General features: G+C 45.1%; 2 protein-coding genes and 2 non-coding genes across 7 annotated transcripts; all 4 read left to right on the top strand.

Moving 5' to 3' along the window:
- The first annotated feature begins 538 nt into the window (after nt 1-538).
- Nucleotides 539-13,086, top strand: LOC135524061 (mitochondrial glycine transporter B-like). 3 transcript variants are annotated; one of them, XM_064951216.1, is made up of 9 exons: nt 539-1,019; nt 1,224-1,334; nt 2,779-2,868; nt 4,942-5,066; nt 7,156-7,240; nt 7,841-8,023; nt 9,170-9,338; nt 9,607-9,770; nt 10,015-13,086. In XM_064951216.1, exons 2-9 carry the CDS (start codon nt 1,320-1,322, stop codon nt 10,135-10,137), a joined length of 954 nt encoding a protein of 317 aa, XP_064807288.1. In that variant the 5' UTR covers nt 539-1,019; nt 1,224-1,319; the 3' UTR covers nt 10,138-13,086. The 3 variants fall into 3 exon arrangements, with proteins under 3 accessions (XP_064807288.1, XP_064807298.1, XP_064807308.1); XM_064951226.1 differs by having other exon boundaries at nt 539-1,024; XM_064951236.1 differs by lacking the exon at nt 2,779-2,868.
- A 1,744-nt stretch (nt 13,087-14,830) lies between these two features.
- On the top strand, nt 14,831-19,470 carry LOC135524049 (small ribosomal subunit protein uS2). 2 transcript variants are annotated; one of them, XM_064951204.1, is made up of 8 exons: nt 14,831-14,905; nt 15,869-16,040; nt 16,637-16,755; nt 17,213-17,458; nt 18,064-18,192; nt 18,711-18,879; nt 19,029-19,073; nt 19,307-19,470. In XM_064951204.1, exons 2-8 carry the CDS (start codon nt 15,908-15,910, stop codon nt 19,399-19,401), a joined length of 936 nt encoding a protein of 311 aa, XP_064807276.1. In that variant the 5' UTR covers nt 14,831-14,905; nt 15,869-15,907; the 3' UTR covers nt 19,402-19,470. The 2 variants fall into 2 exon arrangements, with proteins under 2 accessions (XP_064807276.1, XP_064807269.1); XM_064951197.1 differs by having other exon boundaries at nt 18,711-18,897.
- LOC135524947 (small nucleolar RNA SNORA62/SNORA6 family) lies at nt 16,974-17,115 on the top strand. Its single transcript, XR_010453049.1, has one exon. It is a non-coding gene; the product is annotated as a small nucleolar RNA SNORA62/SNORA6 family (small nucleolar RNA).
- LOC135525021 (small nucleolar RNA SNORA26) lies at nt 19,112-19,230 on the top strand. The gene has a single exon (XR_010453060.1). It is a non-coding gene; the product is annotated as a small nucleolar RNA SNORA26 (small nucleolar RNA).
- Nucleotides 19,471-19,526: the final 56 nt, after the last annotated feature.

The raw sequence follows: 19,526 nt of genomic DNA, 5'->3' as shown, positions 1-19,526 counted from the left end.
GTTGCCATGGAAGGCAAGAAGGGGACTTGAGGTATATGTGCTCAAACACATGCATGTGGGGGTCTGGGAGAGGAAGTGTGTCCCTCTGATGAATGGGTATGTGCCTGAACTCAATTTTATACACATTGTAGTCTCACCCATTAATTTCTAATGACCAGGAACACCACAGCTGTACAAAAGTTAAAACACCCAAAATGTAATGAATCATGTATTGTCTTCAGATGACCTCTGTGGAAAGTCATGGAACCTTATGACAGTAAGATTAAATGAACTACATTTTTCAGAGAACGTGTAAAGCTGTACAATTCGACCGGAACACAGGAGGTTTATACAAAGGAGTGATACAAATTAGTTACTGTATTTACACACATGCAGTCCTCAAGTACACCACCAGATGGTTCAAGGAGTAGAACTAGAAATATTGCCTTCGCTTCCCTCCAACTGTACATTTTGCAGTGGAAAGCGAGATTAAACCGGTTCACAACCAGTTGGCCCCGACTGGTACCGGGTAGAGAGGAGGGGCTTGGCGCGACGTGGGGGAAGTTGCGCATGTCTCACTGACGGTTCAGGTTTGACATTTCCCGACGCCGACAAGAAACAAGGTGCATGGCAACAACTGCATAGTGGTCTACGTGTTAAATCTAGTGAATTCCACCTGACTAGATAGTAGATCGCTACACTTTGGTATATGTGAGCAGTCAAACGTTTTAGTACAAAGCCACCCAACTACTTTTGCTAGCATTACATTAGCAAAGTCAGCACAGCTAGCAAGCGTCCTTCATTTTGGTGAGACAGTTTGCTAGCTACCTAACGAGTGAACGGGACTATTTCTTTAACCTGAACACCATTATAGGATTTTACTCAAAATGTTCGCGCTTACAAGTTAGCTCGCTTTTTGTTCAGCTAACAGTTCGCTATCTGGTGTGGTTACTGACGTGTTTATTGTAGCCTGTCACCGGCAAAATGACTGTCTTTGAAATGAACCAAGTCATCGGTCCCTAGCGAACGTCAAAAGCCAGGTAAGGTATGTTATGTGCCGTGTGCATGACATTTGACCCCCTTTTCAATAGCTAAAGCGGTAGGGTTAGCTAACTTCTGTATTCAGTTGGACCTGGTGTAGCCCTTTTTATAGTTGAATGGCTGTAGCGAGTCTTTGCAAAACGTTACATCATTATGTTGATATGCGTATGTAATTGGTATAGCTATTCACCCTCTCACTGTAGTTGGGGCTGTAAACAAACAGCGACAAGACGGCAAGAGAAGGGAAGGAGGCGCTCGAATCGCTCCTTCAGGATTCATCCACTGCATCAGCATCAACGATGGAGTTGGCACTGGTAAGTTAGTAACGTTAGCTACACATGTATACATGAACACTGTGTAGTCCACGGGCATTGTCTTTGGTTCTATACACGCGAGCTAACCTGACTGACAGTGATACCGAGTCTCAGAATATTCACTTTAAAGGCGCACTATGCAGAAAACGTCCCGCCATTTCCTGGTTGCTAAAAATGTAATAGTTCGCCTAATTTCAGTTTATATGACAAACGTGTAGGGAATCGTTTGTTGTTGTTATACCCATATATACCGCAGTGAAATGTTTTTTCCATAACCAAAAATATATTTTATCTGATGTTTGTGTATAAAAACGACACAAAAATGCAAGAACGAAATTTAGGAACAGGAAGCATAGAAATAAGGCACATAGAGCATATCTACTTAGACTATCTACTTCTTAGGCTTGCTTTCAATGAATGACCGATCTATAAATTAATGTCTGTGAATTTGGTTTTCACCCAAAAAGTTACATATTGCAACTTTAAAATTAATGTCAAATAAAAACCAACGATTGCAAAGTTAAACAAACCATACATCTCAGTACACAAGGACTACTTTTAACAATTTCCACCGAACATTTTACTCGAACACATTTACTTGAACATTGCAGATGCAGCGTTTGGTGGTAACAGAATGATGGCACCAACTGTTATTCTGTTAGCGAAATTTGCATCTGCACTGTTTTCCAAGAAAATTTGTTTTCTGCAAAGATTTGGTCTGAATACCTGGGGTCATGGGCAGGATTTGACAATATTCTCCAGAAGTAAGGAGTTGAAATCTACCAAAGTGCATGGAGGTGAGGCCCAACACCCTTTTATGTTCTACAGGCAGCCCCTCATTGGTCATTGTTGTCTGTTGCCATTGCATTCTTTAGAAAAATAGGACATGTTTTTTTGTAATGTTGAGAATAATCGGTTGGAAGCCTAAGCCTGTGACGTCAGGGTAAAGGAGGCTGCCATAGACTGAGAAAGTTGTATTTTCTGTGCAAACATTGTAATATTCTACTACACTAATTTTACATTGGTTATGTCATCCAGGCCTGGGGAAGACAGTGTCGTACACACGGGCTGAAAGTCACACATTCATTTGCATAAACAGACTCCCACCACCATCCAATTCTCAGTGACCCATATTTAGTGTCACACACACACACAGAAATACAGATACACACAACGACACAGCCACTGCATGACTCATACATCGCATTTCATAGAGACAAAATTTGTCAGAGAGCGATTTAGAGGGGAGGAGAGAGAGCGGCGCGAATTCTATTGTGTATATGTGTGTGTATGTGCGAATCAGCGAGAGAGACCAATAGAAGCATGTGGATGAAGCTGGGGTGAGAAGAGGTAGCAGCAGCAGCAAACCATTGTGTGTTAGATTGAGAGAGAGAGAGGGAAGCGAGAGATGGAGATGACTTATTTTGTAATATGCTGTTTGTAGCAGCAGCACAGAGAGAGAGAGGTGAAAGAGGGAGACATGCAACAGAAACAGGATTCTCAAGGAGGCAAACCCTCAAGCATCTTGGGAAAGGTAGGGAGGATAGCCAGTGGTGTTTGTGTGTTACTGTCAAGTGTCAGTGTGGATGCGTTTTCATGCTATGCTATGCTGCTGTGCATTTGTGTCTACATGCTTTTTAAAATAATTGTTAATCACCATGATTACAGTATTTGAGATTCGGCCTCATACGCCTGTCAGCATCTGTCTTTGTGTGTGCCATCTGTGAGTGTGCGTATGTATATATGTTTGTGTGTCCCTGTGTTTTTCAGATTGAGTGTTTAAAATTCACATGTACAGGGTTGCAGGTGTAGTTGGATGGTACAGTGAACATCTGTTGCAGGACTAAGTGAAATAAAACAATGAAATGGTCATAAAAAACAACAATAGAAAAAGCACTATATACATAACTGTAGCAGCGATGAATGAATACATGTTCATTGAGGCAGAATAAAGACTGTTGGGGGGTGGGGGTGAACATAGGGAGAGTAGCAGGCAGAATAAATGACCATTGAGGGGGGGTGGGGACCAAGTTAAATTAAACAATAGAAATAATAGTAAGAATATACATATTAACTGCAACAGTGATGAATGTCATTGGGGTGGGGGCAGAGTAAAAGACAGCTGTGGGGGGGGGCTGTCCATAGGGGGAGCAGCAGGGGGGAGGGGGTAGTAGGTAGATGACTAGTGGTGGCTATTCAGCAGCCTGATGGTCTGGAGGTAGAACCTATTGGCCAGTCTTCCAGTTTTTACCATGATGCTCCTGTATTGCCCACGTCAGAGTGATGGAAGCGGGGAGAACAGGCCGTGGCTCGGGTCCCTGATGATCTTCTTGGCCTTCCTGCAACACCTGGTGTTGTAGATGTCCTGGAGGGCAGACTGTGTGCACCCAGTGGTGCGTTTGGCTGCACGTATCACCCTCTGAAGTGCATTACGATCAGAGGCGGTGGAGTTGCCTTACCAGGTTGTGATGCAGTCCGACGGTATGCTCTCGATGGTGCTCCTGTAGAACACTGAGGGCCCTCTGGGAGAGGCCAAATTTCTTCATAATCCTGAAGTTGTGCCGCCTTCACCACGGTGACCGTGTGATTTGTACACCGAGGAATTTAAAGTTATTGACCGTCTCCACGGTGGCCCAGTTGATGAGGATGTGACCAGCCTGGTTCCTCCTGAAGTCCACAATCAGGTCCTTTGTTTTGCTGACGTTGAGGGAGAGGTTGCTTACCTGGCACCACGCCGTTAGTGCCTACCTCCTCCCCGTAGTCCATGTCGTTGTTGTTGGTAATCAGACCTACAACTGTCGCGTCGTCAGCGAACTTGATGGAGTTGGAACTGTGTGAGGCCATGCAGTTGTGGGTATACAGGAGGGGACTGAGGACGCACCCTTGTGGGGCCCCCGTGTTGAGAATCTGTGTCGAGCACGTAATGTTGCCTACCTTCACCACCAGTTGCATAGGGAGGAGTTCAGACCCAGGGATGTGAGCTTTGTAATGAGCTTATAGGACACTATAGTATTGAAGGATGAGTTGTAGTCCATGAACAGCATCCTCACATATGCATTCCTTTTATCCAGATGGATAAGGGGAGTGTACAGTGCAATGGTGTATGTACGTACGTGTGTGTGTGTGTTGGCATTTATCAGTGTGTGTCCCATTTATCCCACCGTCTCTAGCTATATTTAGCATTTGTCTGTGTACACCCCCCCTCTGTATTTGTCTGTCAGACATGTGAATAATGATAACGCTGAGTCTCCATGTGATTCGCCATGACAGCTCCTCTGTTTGTGTGTCGACTGTCTGCACGCATCTCCATCACCACTGGTTGTGTGGGCGCTCGCCTGTGTTCTGTGGCTGTCGTTGCAATTTGTTGTATCTGTGTGTACTTGTGCATACATCATGAACATGTTTCTGTACAAAGCCTTTTAGGGCATCGTTTGTGTTTTCGAACAGAATTTGCGGTGTAAGCCGTATTGCCTTCCTGCATGCACGTGCATGTAGCATCAGTCACACACAAAACGGCGTGTGGAAGTGTGCTTATCCCTTGTCCCCCTTTTTTTTTTCACCCTCTTCTCTCTCCCATCTCGCTCTCTCTCCATGCCCCCCCCCCCAGGCGCATCCAGCTCTCAAGGCCTTCATGTGTGGCTCCCTGAGCGGCACCTGCTCCACGCTGCTCTTCCAGCCTCTGGACCTGGTCAAGACGCGCCTGCAGACCCTGCAGAACATCATGAAGCCTGGGTATGTAGTGGAGCTCAGCAATACAGACAACAATCCATATCGCCAATGAATTGACCCTTTTTTGGGGGGGTGGCGATTTTTTTATTTACTATTTGGGGAGGTGCACAGTTACTCTCCATTTCCACCCTATGTACACTGTGTCAAAGAAATGGCCGTAATACATTATTATTAAGTTATTTGGTTACCAGGTGATCCAGCGTTTAAAAGATGACGTAACGCTGCTACAGAAAGAGACCTGTATATTTTAAACATTTATTTAGTTATGCATTTATTTCTTATAAAGACATGAGACTGATTTTATATGTAAATGTATTTAGAACTCCATTAGTCTATTGGTGTTTGGTAATTGCAGCATGTTATTTGCTCCAAACACAATGGACTTTTAGACTGCAAAGTAGGCAGTCTACAGGCACCTGCTGCGCAGCTTCGATGTAGTGCAGTGGCGATGACATGTAGGGCTTCACCATCCTACTGGGTCACATATCAGTTGTTGTTGCCAAATAGTGCTCTGCACCGACCGGTTTCAGCTCCAATGCTATTTTGGCATGACATTTCTCGTACATTTTGTATTTCTTGTCCAGATTGTGAACCATCTTCTTTATCTGTCATTTCATTCCATCGGTTAGTGTGTGTTGCATAGTAAGTTGTGTGTGCAAACGATTCCTTATTGTGTTGTCCCTGGGCACTGCTCATGTCATGACTAGAGCTGTTAGTGACCATATTACCGCCACACCGGCAGTCATAACCACAGTCAAATTCCACGTGACCGTTGAGTCACGGTAACTAGGCTCCAAAACTGCACTCTGATGCCGCTGCTAGCTTACCAAACTTGCTAACTTCTGCTAATGGCCGGTACTCTGCGCTCCATTGTCCCTTTTAAGTCACTCTGTTCTTCTTAAACTGGCTACTTTGTCTTCACATCATAATGTTTCTTTAGACCTGCCTAAAATAAATAATGGATTTATTGTAAGGCTGAAAGCAATATTAAATGAATTTATTGGACTTTTTAAAATGTAGATGTTCCTAGGGTCTGCATCAGTGGCTTGAAGGCTATGCGTGGTAGCCAGAAATGCTAAACACCTTTATGTTAATTAACAGTCAACTACCATTAGCCAGGCAGTTATTTGCATGACAATCACCTGCTGGCAACATTTCATAACAGCCCTAGTCATGACACTTGTTGGCCTCTGTCTAATTCTTCTTCGCCATGCATTCGTTATGCTCTACCTGCCTGTGTTTCAAATGGTGGAAACAGTTGTTGGTGTTACCTCGAGTGGTTGCTATAGTTGTGTGACAGTTCAAGCACATCGCCTCACTCTGCTCAATGTCACTAGGTTGGAAACCGAAATGGGCACAAACAATCAACACAGCATCCATCTTTGGTAGCGATTGTTTTTGGATTTCTGGGACGGCAGTTTGTTTGTCTCCGTTCATTTGAACAAGGCTACTCACAACATCACCAATGAACGAGGCCATTCGCAACATCACTTGGGAGAACTGCCAATAACAGGTGTTGGGAGCTTGGGATAGAACACGGCTCTGATTGGCTCGAATGAAACGGCATAGATGAAAGTGTTGAGCTCCGGCAGCGTGACGCTTTTCTCTATGCCTTTTTGCTTTCATATATGCTGTGCCGCTCCGTAGGCTATTGTTTAATGCACACAGGAACACTGTGTAATCCCCGAAAATGACCGACATTAGCAAAATTGCTTCGGTATGAGTTGGAAGTGTTGGTGTCGGTAATTTTGGGTTTATCATCCCAGCTCTAGTCTGTAGGACACACGTACACAGAAAGAGCCAGAGACACACACACATACATGTATATTGCATAAACACTGATACAGACACACACACACTGCAGTGTAGAATCCCTCTTCAGTAGCTTTCAGACAGTTTGAATCCCCTCATTTGGCCCATATATGCTAATTGAACACACTTCCATGCTAACAACTCCTCACTAGAATTGACCCCTGAAGACGTATTGGGAACAAATCTACAGGTGAACCTGTCTTTGTAGACTTTTGCTTATTTTCAAGTATCCACTCTTTTAATGTTGTGTGTTTAACCATGTATTTATCTCCTGTCTCAGAGCTCCTAAGGTGGGGATGATGACAGTGCTTGTCCAGGTCATTCGGACAGAGACTTTCCTGGGCCTGTGGAAGGGAGTGTCACCGGTGAGAATCTAATCGAAGCAGTGTGGTTTCCCTGTTCGCCTTGTGGTTTACTTTCCCTGTTTTAACACAGTCTGTGTACGAAGTCTGGCTTAGTGTATCACTTTGGTTTAGTGAATCTTTCTTCTAGGAACCAGGCTTTCTTAGCAGATCACACGTCGCTCTCCAAAAACCACAGGACTTTTTTTTACAACTGTTTTCTTTTGTGTGAACAATAGCAGAGGTGGCGGCCCTAAAGATGGCGGCCCTATGTACTTATCACAAATGCCTCGTTTGCGCATTTCACCGAATTGTACATTGCTCTCCTTGACTCTTTTATTGTGTCCTCATTAGCACAGTGCACATGATTCCAATTCTCGCTCCAAGACAGCGGCAATTTGAAAACACCAAAAAGTTGATTGTACTGATTTATTGCCTTTCGATCCATGTCGTTCTCCGTTGTTTAAAAAAAATCAGTGGATGTCATATCTGAATTCTGAAATTTTTATCCACTTCGCCATTGTAGCTGAATTCTTCTTGAAGGTAGAAACAATCTAAATATTGACCTCTCTCTCGCTCTCCTAACACACTCTCCTCACACTCATTCTCTCTCTCTCCCCCCAGTCGTTTGTGCGCTGTATCCCAGGCGTAGGGATCTACTTCTCTACCTTCTACTCACTGAAGCAGCACTACTTCCAGGAGGGCCGGGCCCCTAACGCTGGGGAGGCTGTGCTGCTGGGGGCCGGGGCCAGGGCCGTGGCTGGTGTCTGCATGCTGCCTGTCACCGTCATAAAGACACGCTTCGAGGTGAGAGCTTCTTCTCGGTGTTGTGAATGGGGATGGACTACAATAAAAGCTGGAGAGGGAAAGGAGCTGGGATTAAGGCACGGTTGAGTGTGAGAGAGGTTGTTACAGCTATATGAGGATGGAAAAAGACATTGAGGGAGTGGTGTAGGATGGAGAGGAGGGGATGGAGGGAGAGGAGCAAGTATGGGGTGAGGGTTGCTACAGCCATGTATGTTTAGGATGGATTAGGGCATGAATGGATGGGGGGGAAAAGGGGTGGAAGGATGTATGAATTACGATGAAGAATGGTTCAGAATGTGTGTGAAAGAGGAAAGGAAGAATGAAGTCAGGAAGTAAACAAAGGAGGAAGGGGAGGAGTTGTTGGTTCAGTAATAGCATAGAACAAGCGCTAGCAGATAGGCTGGGATATTTCTGGCGTCTGTGGGCTGGAGATGGAAGGTATAATTAGAGGGAGGATGATGGTAGAATTAGCAGCCTGCTACCGCAGAGAGAAAGAGGGGGGGGGGGGGGTGAAGGGAAAAGACAGGAGAGAAAGCAGAGAGAGAGAGAGAGGTTATCTGACGGTAGAGCTGATTGCCTTGGGAACTAAACGCTTCTATCTGCATTTGAACAAATGCTGTCGTGTTGGTTTTATAAGGACTGAGCATCGAGCTGTGCTTAGAGGATGTGTCTGTGTTTACTGGAACTATGTCGCCTGCTCGTTTCTTCATCTGTATGACTACGTGTCATCTGTTTATTAATGGGGCTCCGTTGGTTTCCAGAGGTGGTGGATATCTATCTGGTTTAGTGTTTAAATGTTGCTAGTTGTTGTGTGTTGAGTTAGTATTCAGTCAGCGGAGGCTGCTGAGGGGAGGACGGCTCATAATAATGGCCGGAATGGAGTGACTGGGATGGTATGAAACCGATGAAAACCATGTGTTTGATACCATTCCATTGACTCCATTTCCGGTCATTATTATGAGCCGTCCTCCCCTCAGCAGCCTCCGCTGTATTCAGCATTGGGGTTCATTTCAATTCAGTCAATTGAAATGGAACCGACCCCAACCCTCGTGGTAACCTGTAGGTATTCCAGAGTGGACGGTACAACTACGTTATCTACTGTGGTTGTAGTGTATAATGGGGTGTATTACTGTGTGTGTTGCGCAGAGCGGACGGTACAACTACGTGAGCGTCCTGGGAGCTCTGAAGAGCGTGTGTGAGACGGAGGGGCCCAGGGCTCTGTTCTCCGGGCTGACGGCCACACTGCTCCGAGACGCCCCCTTCTCTGGCATCTACGTCATGTTCTACAGCCAGGCCAAGAGGTCCCTGCCACCAGGTAAGAGAAACACACTCGTCAGCCCTGAGGATACAGTCGTGAGAGGAGGGGGAGAGGGAGAGACCACAAAATGTCACACTGACACACTGAATAGTCAAGTGTTACTTCAGCAAGATTTCTTTACATTGGTGTCTGTTTGTGTAAAAAGCTTTTAAACGCCATGTGGGGTATTGCTTGCACTGAATTCCAAGTAATCCAGAATAATGACATGTATTTTCTATTAGTGCCCGGGTTGGTCTGACATTCTCTGTGCGGTCTCTTCCCTCAGAGGTGAGCTCGTCGCCCTATGCCCCGTTGGGGAACTTTGGCTGTGGGGTGATGGCTGGAGTCCTAGCCTCTGTGGTCACCCAGCCAGCTGACGTGGTCAAGACTCACATCCAGGTCAGCCCCTCCCACTGGACAACCAAGGATGCCATTCGCTACATCTACATGGTGAGGACTGAATCTTAATGAAAATATACAGTACATGATTCATTTCCTGTGTGTAAGGTCCCATTCTTGGTTTTCCAATTTTTCCCATTCTGAGGGTATTTTAATCCTTGAGACATAGCTATGGATTTGAAGCACTTCTTATTGAACGTAAATGTTCCTCCAAAAGCGACTGAACATCTCTTGCACGCACTACTGTATTTACCAACTGAACAGTGATTGAAATCTCCTCTTCTCTCTCCTTCAGGAGCATGGTCTGAGGGGTTTCTTCCGTGGGGCTGTGCCACGCTCTCTGAGGAGGACTCTGATGGCAGCCATGGCCTGGACCGTCTACGAACAGCTGATGGCCCGCATGGGACTCAAGTCCTGAGGGGAGGAGACAGGGAGGAACTGATAAAGGAAGAATGACGTGGGGACTTGTTTTTATACAATGCAGCAGTTTGAGGGGGAAGAAAGTGAGAAGGAGGGAGAGAGGGGAGGTGTAGGGACTGTTTATCACTGTAACTAGCTTGGGAAAGACAAAGAGGTGGGTGTCGGTGGCACGGAAGTGTGAAAGGTGTGTGTGTTTTACATGTTGATGTTTATGAGAGTTATTGTGAATGTTTGTATGTCCTTACATTGTCAACCCTGACCTTAAATGACATTCCCTCACTGCTGAGAACTGAACTGATCCCCCTCTGAGTGTGGAGACCATAGAGAACTATCTATTTCTATGGGGGAGACCCTCTCAGACTGACTACTATGGATACCACTCCGGTGACAAGAGACTGTCACTCACTGTCTAGGACTGTGACTAACATCTAGGTGTCTCTAACACTCCCACTCCCAAGACGAAACGGCAGCTTTGATTTAGTTACCTCAGCAAGAGGTTATCTGCTGGCTAAAAGTGTAGTGGACTGGACAAAGTAACCCTGTGCCATGACCATGCAACATATTTACAAATGACCGGCAGACTACATTATCAGCAAAGTGATTATTGCAACCTATCGACTGACTGAAGGAAATAGAATATTTATTCACTGACTGACTGACTGACTGACTAAAACCATTTCTTACTAGCTTGGACAATCAAGACAATATTGCTGTGCATTGTAGCAAAAGACGAGGCTGATATTTTCTATACTGCAACTGCATAATTAGCTACTAGAAACTTGGCATTGGCATACTTAGCCATATTAAAATAGTGTACAGTAGGTGTTCTCTATACCCAATTCAACTGGGATCTCATTTCTAGTGCATTCCATTCTGGTTGCAGTGTTGTAGACCGGATGTGCTTTATCTAACCAGTAATGATAGTCAATCCCAGAGCCATTGATGGATAATTGGCTCTAGTCAATCCCATTGGAACCCAGACGATGCAACTCTGGCCCCCTTTGGGCTGTAGCATTGTGAGACAATAGTCAACATTGCGATCATGAACATGCAACTTCAGCATCACTGTATTACATGGGCCAGATTCAGTAGTCACAAGAAGAAAGCAAACCGGAGGGACCAGCTGATCTTGTCCTATACAAAACATAAAATCTGGTTTTCCGATGCAAAACATTTTGCGACGGTGTGCACTAATGTACACTACCCAGCTAAATATAGGAATCCATATCAGTGATGCACAGCCATGGTCCTGGATGGTCTCTCGTTAGTTTTGTAAATGAATAGGCCTATGTATTCAGTATTTTGAGTAGTTTGTTTTTGGAAGCCCATACACGTGTATATTTTTTAACCCACAGTGTCTATTGTGCCATGTTCAAAAATAAAAACCCATGACATGTCTGTTTTAAAGAGATGTGTTTATATTGAAAAGCATTGTGCAGATTGAAAATATACACTGAGTGGGCACAACTAAATATTAGGAGGGTGTTCTTAATGTTTGGAATACTCCGTGTATAGAGCCTGTTGAGCCCTATTGAAGCTTCTAGGACCAGAGATGGCTGAGAGAAACTGATTTAAATCCTTCATTCTATATTGGTGCACTAGTAGCACAGGGCTACTCACTCCATGCCATCACTACAATCACTGTTTGCCAACTGCTTTTGCTTTTTATGCACACACATGAAAAAGGACATAACATAGCTTCAATATACACACAGTGGCCAGTTTTTATTAGGTACATCCATCTAGTACCGAGTCGGACCCCCTTTGCTTCCAGAACAGACTGAATTCTTTGTGGGCGTGGAAACGTTGCTCAATTGGTGTCAAGGGACCTAACATGCGCCAGTAAAACTTTACCCACACCATGACACCACCACCACCAGCCTGGATGGGGGAATGGACTCATGCTGCTTACGCCAAATCCTGACTCTGCCATCAGTATGAATGAACAGGAACCGGGTTTTGTCAGACCAGGCAATGTTTTTCCACTCCTCAATTGTTCAGTGTTGGAGATCACGTGCCCACTGGAACCGCTTGTTTATAACTGATAGAAGTGGACTCCGGTGTGGTCTGCTGCAGTAGCTCTTCCTTGGCAAGGATAGATGAGTTGTGCATTCTGAATGCCGTTTCCCGCTGTTATCTGCCCATTTGTGGGCCTACTGTTCGCTTGCACGATTCTTGCTATTCTCCTCCGACCTCTCACATTAACCAGCTGTTTTCACCCACAGGACGGCCGCTAACTGGATGTTTTTTGTTTGTCGCGCCATTCTCCGTAAACCCGAGACACTGTCATGAGTGAAAAGCCCATTAGGCCGACCGTTTCTGAGATACTGGAACCGGCTCGCCTGGCACCAACCACCATACTACGCTCAAAGTTGCATAGGTCACTCGTTTTTCACATTCTAACGTTCAATCGACTGGTAACTGAATGCCTCGATGCCTGTCTGCCTGCTTTTTATAGCAAGCCACGGCCACGTGACTCACTGTCTGTAGGAGCGAACCATTTTTGTGAAAGGGGGGGTGTGTACCTAAAACTGGCCACTGAGTGTAGTTTGAGTCATTGAGAGGGGAAACACTGAGTTAAACCTAGCTCAATGCCAGTAAGTGAATGCACTTCAGAATTCAACACATATTCATTCATTCAAGCCCCTTAGCGGCTGGTAAAAGGACTGGGGTGATTAACTTTTCCTGCAAATTGGTAGTTCTTCAGCCCTTGTCTGTGTGTTTTGTTGTTGTAACACAGTAACAACTCTTACCACCAAATTGTCCTGTGCCGTAACATTTTTGCCTTGGTCGAGTATCATCACTATCACTATTGTCCTTGATATTGTGACTTTACATTGTATATGGTCTGTTATTATTGTCAATATTTTGTGTGTGAGTTTGCTCAGACCGGTGCTGTGCCTGTTTTTGTTTTTACGTGAATAAAATTCCCCTAATTTTTGTACAATTCCTGATTTTTATTTGATTCAATCTTTGCCTAGATTAACTTCAACATTGGTTCATCATGTCATCATCCTTTGTGGGTGTCTCTACCTTGAGCTGCTGTATTTTCAGGCTCAAACCTCAGTACCGGGAGGTTTACTACAATGCTGATCAAGGAGACCCAGCTGACTTGCCTAAATATTCTTAAGCTTTTATTTTTTATTAATTCAAGCATGAGATGGGTATGATCTAATTGATTCAACAAATTAACACCTAAGTTCAGCTTTTATTATGAACCAGAAGATCAATAGTTATTTCTGGTTGCATATCAAAGTTAGCTGGCTAACTCATTGATCCTAATTTGTTGTTTAGCCCGCTGATCTCTTCAAAGCAACACCACATTGACATAACAGACAGTGACAGGCTACAGCTCATGTCCTCAGAACACCGGGGCCCATGTGTCCTGAGGAAGAGACAGTCACTGCACAAGACAGCCCCACAGCTGACTTTCTCCGATGTGGTGAGAGGGGGATCATGATCAGAGGTTGATCGACACGTGCTGATATGCACAAGGACACAGTCCCTAAAACAGGTTAGGTAAACATATTCTTAAATTACCTATTTGGCAAGTATTCTCTAACAGCACAGATTCCTTGCAAAGTAGGACAGATCTTTCTTGAAACACCAATCCACTAGCTTTGCTTTCACACTTTTACAGTTGCCCCTGTTAAAATAACATGCATAACCATGAGAAATACATACACCCGTGAGTACAGTACCAATCCATAATGCAAATAGACTTGGCTGATAAAAGCAGAGTAAGGTTTTCAACCAGTGACAGAGATGGGATCTAAAGACAGTAACCACACATCACAGGCAGAGTAAGTACACTTTTCCTTGAGGTGAGGAAGGGAATTATTTGATACTGTTTGAAGAGGTAGGGTTTCAGGTGCTTTTGGAAGATGGGCAGGGACTCAGCTGTCCTGGCTTCAGGGGGAAGCTGGTTCTATCATTGGGGTGCCAGGACAGAGAAGAGCTTGGACTGGGCTGAGCGGGAGCTGCTCTCCCATACGGGTGGGAGGGCCAAGAGACCAGAGGTGGCAGAATGCAGTACTCGGATTGGGGTGTAGGGTTTGAGCGTAGCCTGAATGTAGGGAGGGGCAGTTCCTCTTGCTGCTCCATAGGCAAGCACCATGGTCTTGTAGTGGATGCGAGCTTCGACTGGAAGCCAGTGGATTGTGCTGAGGAGTGGGAGAACTTGGGAAGGTTGCAAACCAGGCGGGCTGCAGTGTTCCTCTTCTTCTCTCTCCTGACTGACGATGTATTTCATCCCAGGCAGGAACCGGCTAAAATGAATCACTTTCTTATGATGTGGCCTGAATTGATTTCCTTTCAAAGCAGTTGATTTTATATTTCCTTTGAACATTACCGAATTGGATAACGTCTTAATTGAAGTGGCATCAAAATATTCAAAGTTATAAGTACCTCAAAATGGCAACCTATAATTTTACTGATGTAAATAGACTATAAAGTGTTCAATCAATCATTACTATATGGAGTGATGGCATGATTTCTTGGTATGAACTTTACAGTATTTAATTATAGATTTAACTGAATTTGAAGTGACAACTGCTTCCCATCACAATTTATGCCCATTCTCATAGCACTTCAGACTCAAATGATTTCACTACCATCTATCGACCTTTTTATGAATTCTTCTACTCTTTATCCTGGAGAAGGAAATGGAAGATGATTGGTGGAATTTACAGTATATATGGACGTCACTTCCGTTTCTCTTTCTCTTTTACCGTGAGGTACAGAACTCCATACGGCGTTGTCTCGTGGTGAGATAACAATTTACTATTTTCTTGAGATAAAAGTTGCGGAGACAAATACTAAATCCTTGTTACCTTCAACTATGAAGTTGTGTCTGATTGTTTCATATATCCGTATAAATACAACCGCTGTAAATAGCGAATTACATGTTAGACAGCTAGGCCAGAAGCCATGGCTACTACTAACTTTAGCACTAGTAGCTAGTTCAGCCATGCGTGCTCGTGAAATCCATTGAGGAAGCTGGATACTAATAACTAAAGTAACCAACATCCATAGAGCCAACCAGACTAGTTTCACACATGTATCAATAACGTATCAGTGTAATGCTCTTTTGCAACATTGTATTTATTGATATGAATTGGTCAGCAACATTGCATCACTTTTTTTTATTTAACTAGGCAAGTCAGTTAAGAACATTCTTATTTACAATTACGGAACCGTGGGTTAACTGCCTTGTGGCAGAACAACAGATTTTTACCTTGTCAGCTCAGGGATTCGGTCCAGCGACCTATCGGTTACTGGCCCAGCCTTCTAACCACTAGGCTACCCACCGCCCCTCTTCCCCACATGCTCAAACCGATCATCACTCTGAGATCAGATGTCATTCATAAGGAACGACGACAATATTTTAATTTAATCATTGTAAATTCTGTTTTTAGAAACGGCTTCCAAGTCCCCATGACAAGTGCCTGTATAAGTACACTAAATCATTATAAGCATTGCAGTTTTGATAGTTTGTTCAGCACACAATTAAAGCCTGACACCGTCTAATGTCTGTGTTCAGGTGTCGGAAGTGTGCCAGAGTGATCCGGCCGGGTTTTCGCTAACATCAGTAGGGCTGCTGCCCAATGACTGGAGTTTGATAGTGACCTGAGCCACAATGACCCCTCAGTTCCAACTGCAACCATTCTCTGCTTCCCTACCTTTTATACAACATCTCACCGGTCTCCTCTTTTTTTCTCCCCCGCCAGCTTTTCCACATAACTCGTAACTTAGGAAAAGTGGTCACGATGTCCGGAGGTCTGGATGTGCTGCAGATGAAGGAGGAGGATGTGCTCAAGTTCCTGGCAGCCGGGACCCACCTGGGAGGTACCAACATGGACTTCCAGATGGAGCACTACACGTACAAGAGAAAGAGTGATGGTGAGTGGAGGAATACGAGATCCCTGGCTATTTGTCACCTTATGATCTGAAGACTTCCTGACCTCGCACATATTTTGACTGTGGAGGATGTGAATGCTTTTGTTCCAGCCCTGCATTATCATACGTAATTCAACTATTCGTGGTCTTGAGTCTTGACATGATACACTGAATCAGATGTGTCGGTGCTGAGCTGGAACAATAGTCTGCACACAAGTTTATATGATCAAGAGTTGTTGATACCTCTGAAATACACATTCCCCTTCTAAAAGCACTTGCTTAGTCCGGTCAGTGACTGGGTGAGTTGTCGTTGGAAGGGAATAGTAAAACCATCACTGTGGGTGAGATGGCAGTCTGAAACCGTAACTGACTCGTCTCAATCAGTGATGGAACATCTTTCTAATATTGAATGTTTTTCTCTAGCTCAAACATTTATCCAATAGAGAATGATCTCAATGTTGGTGAAACACCAGTCCTCAGTCAGTTTTAATCAGTACAGTCTTTTTCTTCATTGATTGTCCTGAGAAAGGATAGCATGTGAATAGACATTATGGCTGTATGCATGTCGGGTATCAACATGTAACTGGTTGTCCCCTCAGGTGTGTACATCATCAACCTGAAGAAGACATGGGAGAAGCTGCTGCTGGCTGCCCGTGCCATCGTGGCCATTGAGAACCCAGCTGATGTCTGCGTCATCTCCTCCAGGAACACTGGACAGGTGAGACCCCCACTGCTAGCTCACCTGACATAGTCGAGGGCCCAGAGTTTCTCCTGGGTTATGTTCAGGAGGCGCAAAATGGAAGTGAACACTCTAAAGAGGAGAGGTACTATCTATACTTGTCCAATAAGAAACTTGTTTTCATTTACTGGTGTGTCCTGATGACCATTACCGTGGACAGGTCAGTTGGCCTGATGTAATTGTGAGTGACTAGCTAAACGGCACACAATTAAAGCCTGGCACTGTGACATCTGTGTTCAGGTGTCGGAAGTGTGCCAGAGTGATCTGGCCGGGTTTTCGCTAACATCAGTAGGGCTGCTGCCCAATGACTGGAGTTTGATAGTGACCTGAGCCACAACCAAACATACCATATTACTGCTAAGTTATATTCTTGATTGAGTTAACTCCTGATTGTTAGCCAATCCTGTAACTCCACTCCCCGTTCTCCTCCAACCAGAGGGCTGTGCTGAAGTTTGCGTCCGCCACCGGCGCCACCACCTTCCACGGTCGTTTTACCCCCGGAACCTTCACCAATCAGATCCAGGCTGCTTTCCGTGAGCCCCGCCTCCTGATCGTGACAGATCCCCGTGCCGACCACCAGCCCCTGACTGAGGCCTCCTACGTCAACATCCCCACCATCGCCATGTGTAACACTGACTCTCCCCTCAGATATGTGGACATCGCCATCCCCTGCAACAACAAGGTACAGACAGGCCATAGACTACAGATATATGTTCTAGTGGTTTCACATTTTTTATATGCATGGGTATATGTATATATTATGTGTGGATAAGAGCGAGAATGACTTGAACAGCATATCATATCAGTTTTGTCCCCAATAGTGTTTCCTCAAAGTGAAAGGGTAGATGGGAACTTCCGCCGATATCTTGGTCAACTGATGGAAATATGCAGCACACAATTAAAGCCTGACACGGTCTGATGTCTGTGTTCAGGTGTCGGAAGTGTGCCAGAGTGATCTGGCCGGGTTTTCGCTAACATCAGTAGGGCTGCTGCCCCATGACTGGAGTTTGATAGTGACCTGAGCCACAACCATGAACCCTACCGTGACTCTTCCTTCCTAGAGAGTTTCCTTTGCACTTCCTCGTCAGTAGTTGAAGACACCCTCCCATGTAGTCATGTTTTTACTGGGTATCAGTTAATCCACAAACCAATTCTACAAGTTTAGACTGATCAATTCTGTTGATGGCCTTCGTGTCTCTGTATGACTGACTGTTGCAAGTGCATATAATTATCAGTGCATTAGTATACAAATCTAGGTATAACTGACAGTTGTCTCTTGTGTTCCAGGGCCACCACTCTGTTGGTCTGATGTGGTGGATGCTGTCCAGGGAGGTGCTGCGGATGAGGGGCACCATCTCCAGGGAACACCCCTGGGAGGTCATGCCTGATCTCTACTTCTACAGAGATCCAGAGGAGGTAACTGACATACTGGGACACTATGGTTCACACACTGTTTATACCAGTGGTTCTCAACTGGTCATGGAGAGCTGAGTGTTTGAGGTTTTTGATCTAGTCCTGCACTAATTGTTTGATACAACTTAACTTCCTCTGTCTTGACCACGATTAATTGAATCAGATGTGCTGGTGCTGGACTGGAACAAAAACCTGCTCACCGTGTAGCTATTCGGGAACTGAGTTCGGAGACCTCGAATGCACATTCCCCTTCTAAAAGCACTTGCTTAGTCCGGTCAGTGACTGGGTGAGTTGTCGTTGGAAGGGAATAGTAAAACCATCACTGTGGGTGAGATGGCAGTCTGAAACCGTAACTGACTCATCTCAATCAGTGATGGGATAACTTGAAGCAAAATATGCTTCTGATGTGATGTTGTATGCTTGCGCTAAGAATCCATATACCTGTGGTGCCTGCATACCTGAGCTCTCACTGAAATTGTAACGTCACAGCCCTAATTTGTAACCTCTTCGTCCCGTTCCAGATTGAGAAGGAGGAGCAGGCCGCGGCCGAGAAGGCTGTTGGCAAGGAGGAGTTCCAGGGTGAGTGGACCGCCCCCACGGCCGACTTCGCCCAGCCCGAGGTGGCCGACTGGTCCGAGGGAGTGGCAGTGCCCTCTGTGCCCATCCAGCAGTTCCCTGCTGGCATTGAGGGTAAGAGCTTCACCGAGGGTAAGCGATGAATACACAGGAGTGGAGGCCACAAATGCAAAGGTGGATGGAGTAGCACATTTTGACAATCACAAAACAAAATGGCTACCGGAGTACATTTGACTCAAACTTTGTTTAATTCTTCTTTTCAGCCGCTGCTCCTTCCAAGGCCCCAGCTGCAGCTGAAGGCTTTGCTGGTGAGTTCTACTGAAAGTAAATTAGTATTGCCCCTTTTTTGCCCATCTAGGACCTAAAATGTCCTATATGACCAACACAGAGGGGTAGAGTAGTTCTCTCATAAACCTGTAGTGAAGCATCAAATCCTCACTGCGGATCCTGTCGGGAGAAACACAATTTCTCTTGACTGTGGAAATGTCTACGATAAATGGTTTGATTGTATTCTCACACACGCATGATTGTATTCCTACAGAGGATTGGAGTGCCCAGCCTGCCACAGAGGATTGGTCCGCTGCCCCCACTGCCCAGGCTACCGAGTGGGGTGGTGCCTCCGCTGATTGGTCCTAAGTGGTGTCGATCACTCAAAAGCTGTGCTCTAAACAGTGATGTCAATAAACTTGGCTTATTGTTTTTAAACTTGTCTATTTTTCTTGGGGTGAGGTCGATTTACAAATACATGGGTTTATTATATA

The sequence above is a fragment of the Oncorhynchus masou genome, chromosome 4 (genome assembly GCF_036934945.1).
Source record: "Oncorhynchus masou masou isolate Uvic2021 chromosome 4, UVic_Omas_1.1, whole genome shotgun sequence".
Classification (NCBI taxonomy): domain Eukaryota; kingdom Metazoa; phylum Chordata; class Actinopteri; order Salmoniformes; family Salmonidae; genus Oncorhynchus; species Oncorhynchus masou.
This window is presented reverse-complemented; position numbering and strand designations above follow the sequence as displayed.

Excerpts from the sequence above, each read along its gene's own strand:
- LOC135524061 (XM_064951216.1), top strand. Across the intron at positions 5,067-7,155 it reads CAGAACATCATGAAGCCTGG|AGCTCCTAAGGTGGGGATGA; the intron begins GTATGTAGTGGA and ends CTCCTGTCTCAG. Across the intron at positions 9,339-9,606 it reads CAAGAGGTCCCTGCCACCAG|AGGTGAGCTCGTCGCCCTAT; the intron begins GTAAGAGAAACA and ends CTCTTCCCTCAG.
- LOC135524049 (XM_064951197.1), top strand. The coding sequence starts at position 15,908 with ATGTCCGGAGGTCTGGATGTGCTGCAGATGAAGGAGGAGGATGTGCTC. Across the intron at positions 16,041-16,636 it reads GTACAAGAGAAAGAGTGATG|GTGTGTACATCATCAACCTG; the intron begins GTGAGTGGAGGA and ends TTGTCCCCTCAG. Across the intron at positions 18,898-19,028 it reads GGGTAAGAGCTTCACCGAGG|CCGCTGCTCCTTCCAAGGCC; the intron begins GTAAGCGATGAA and ends TCTTCTTTTCAG.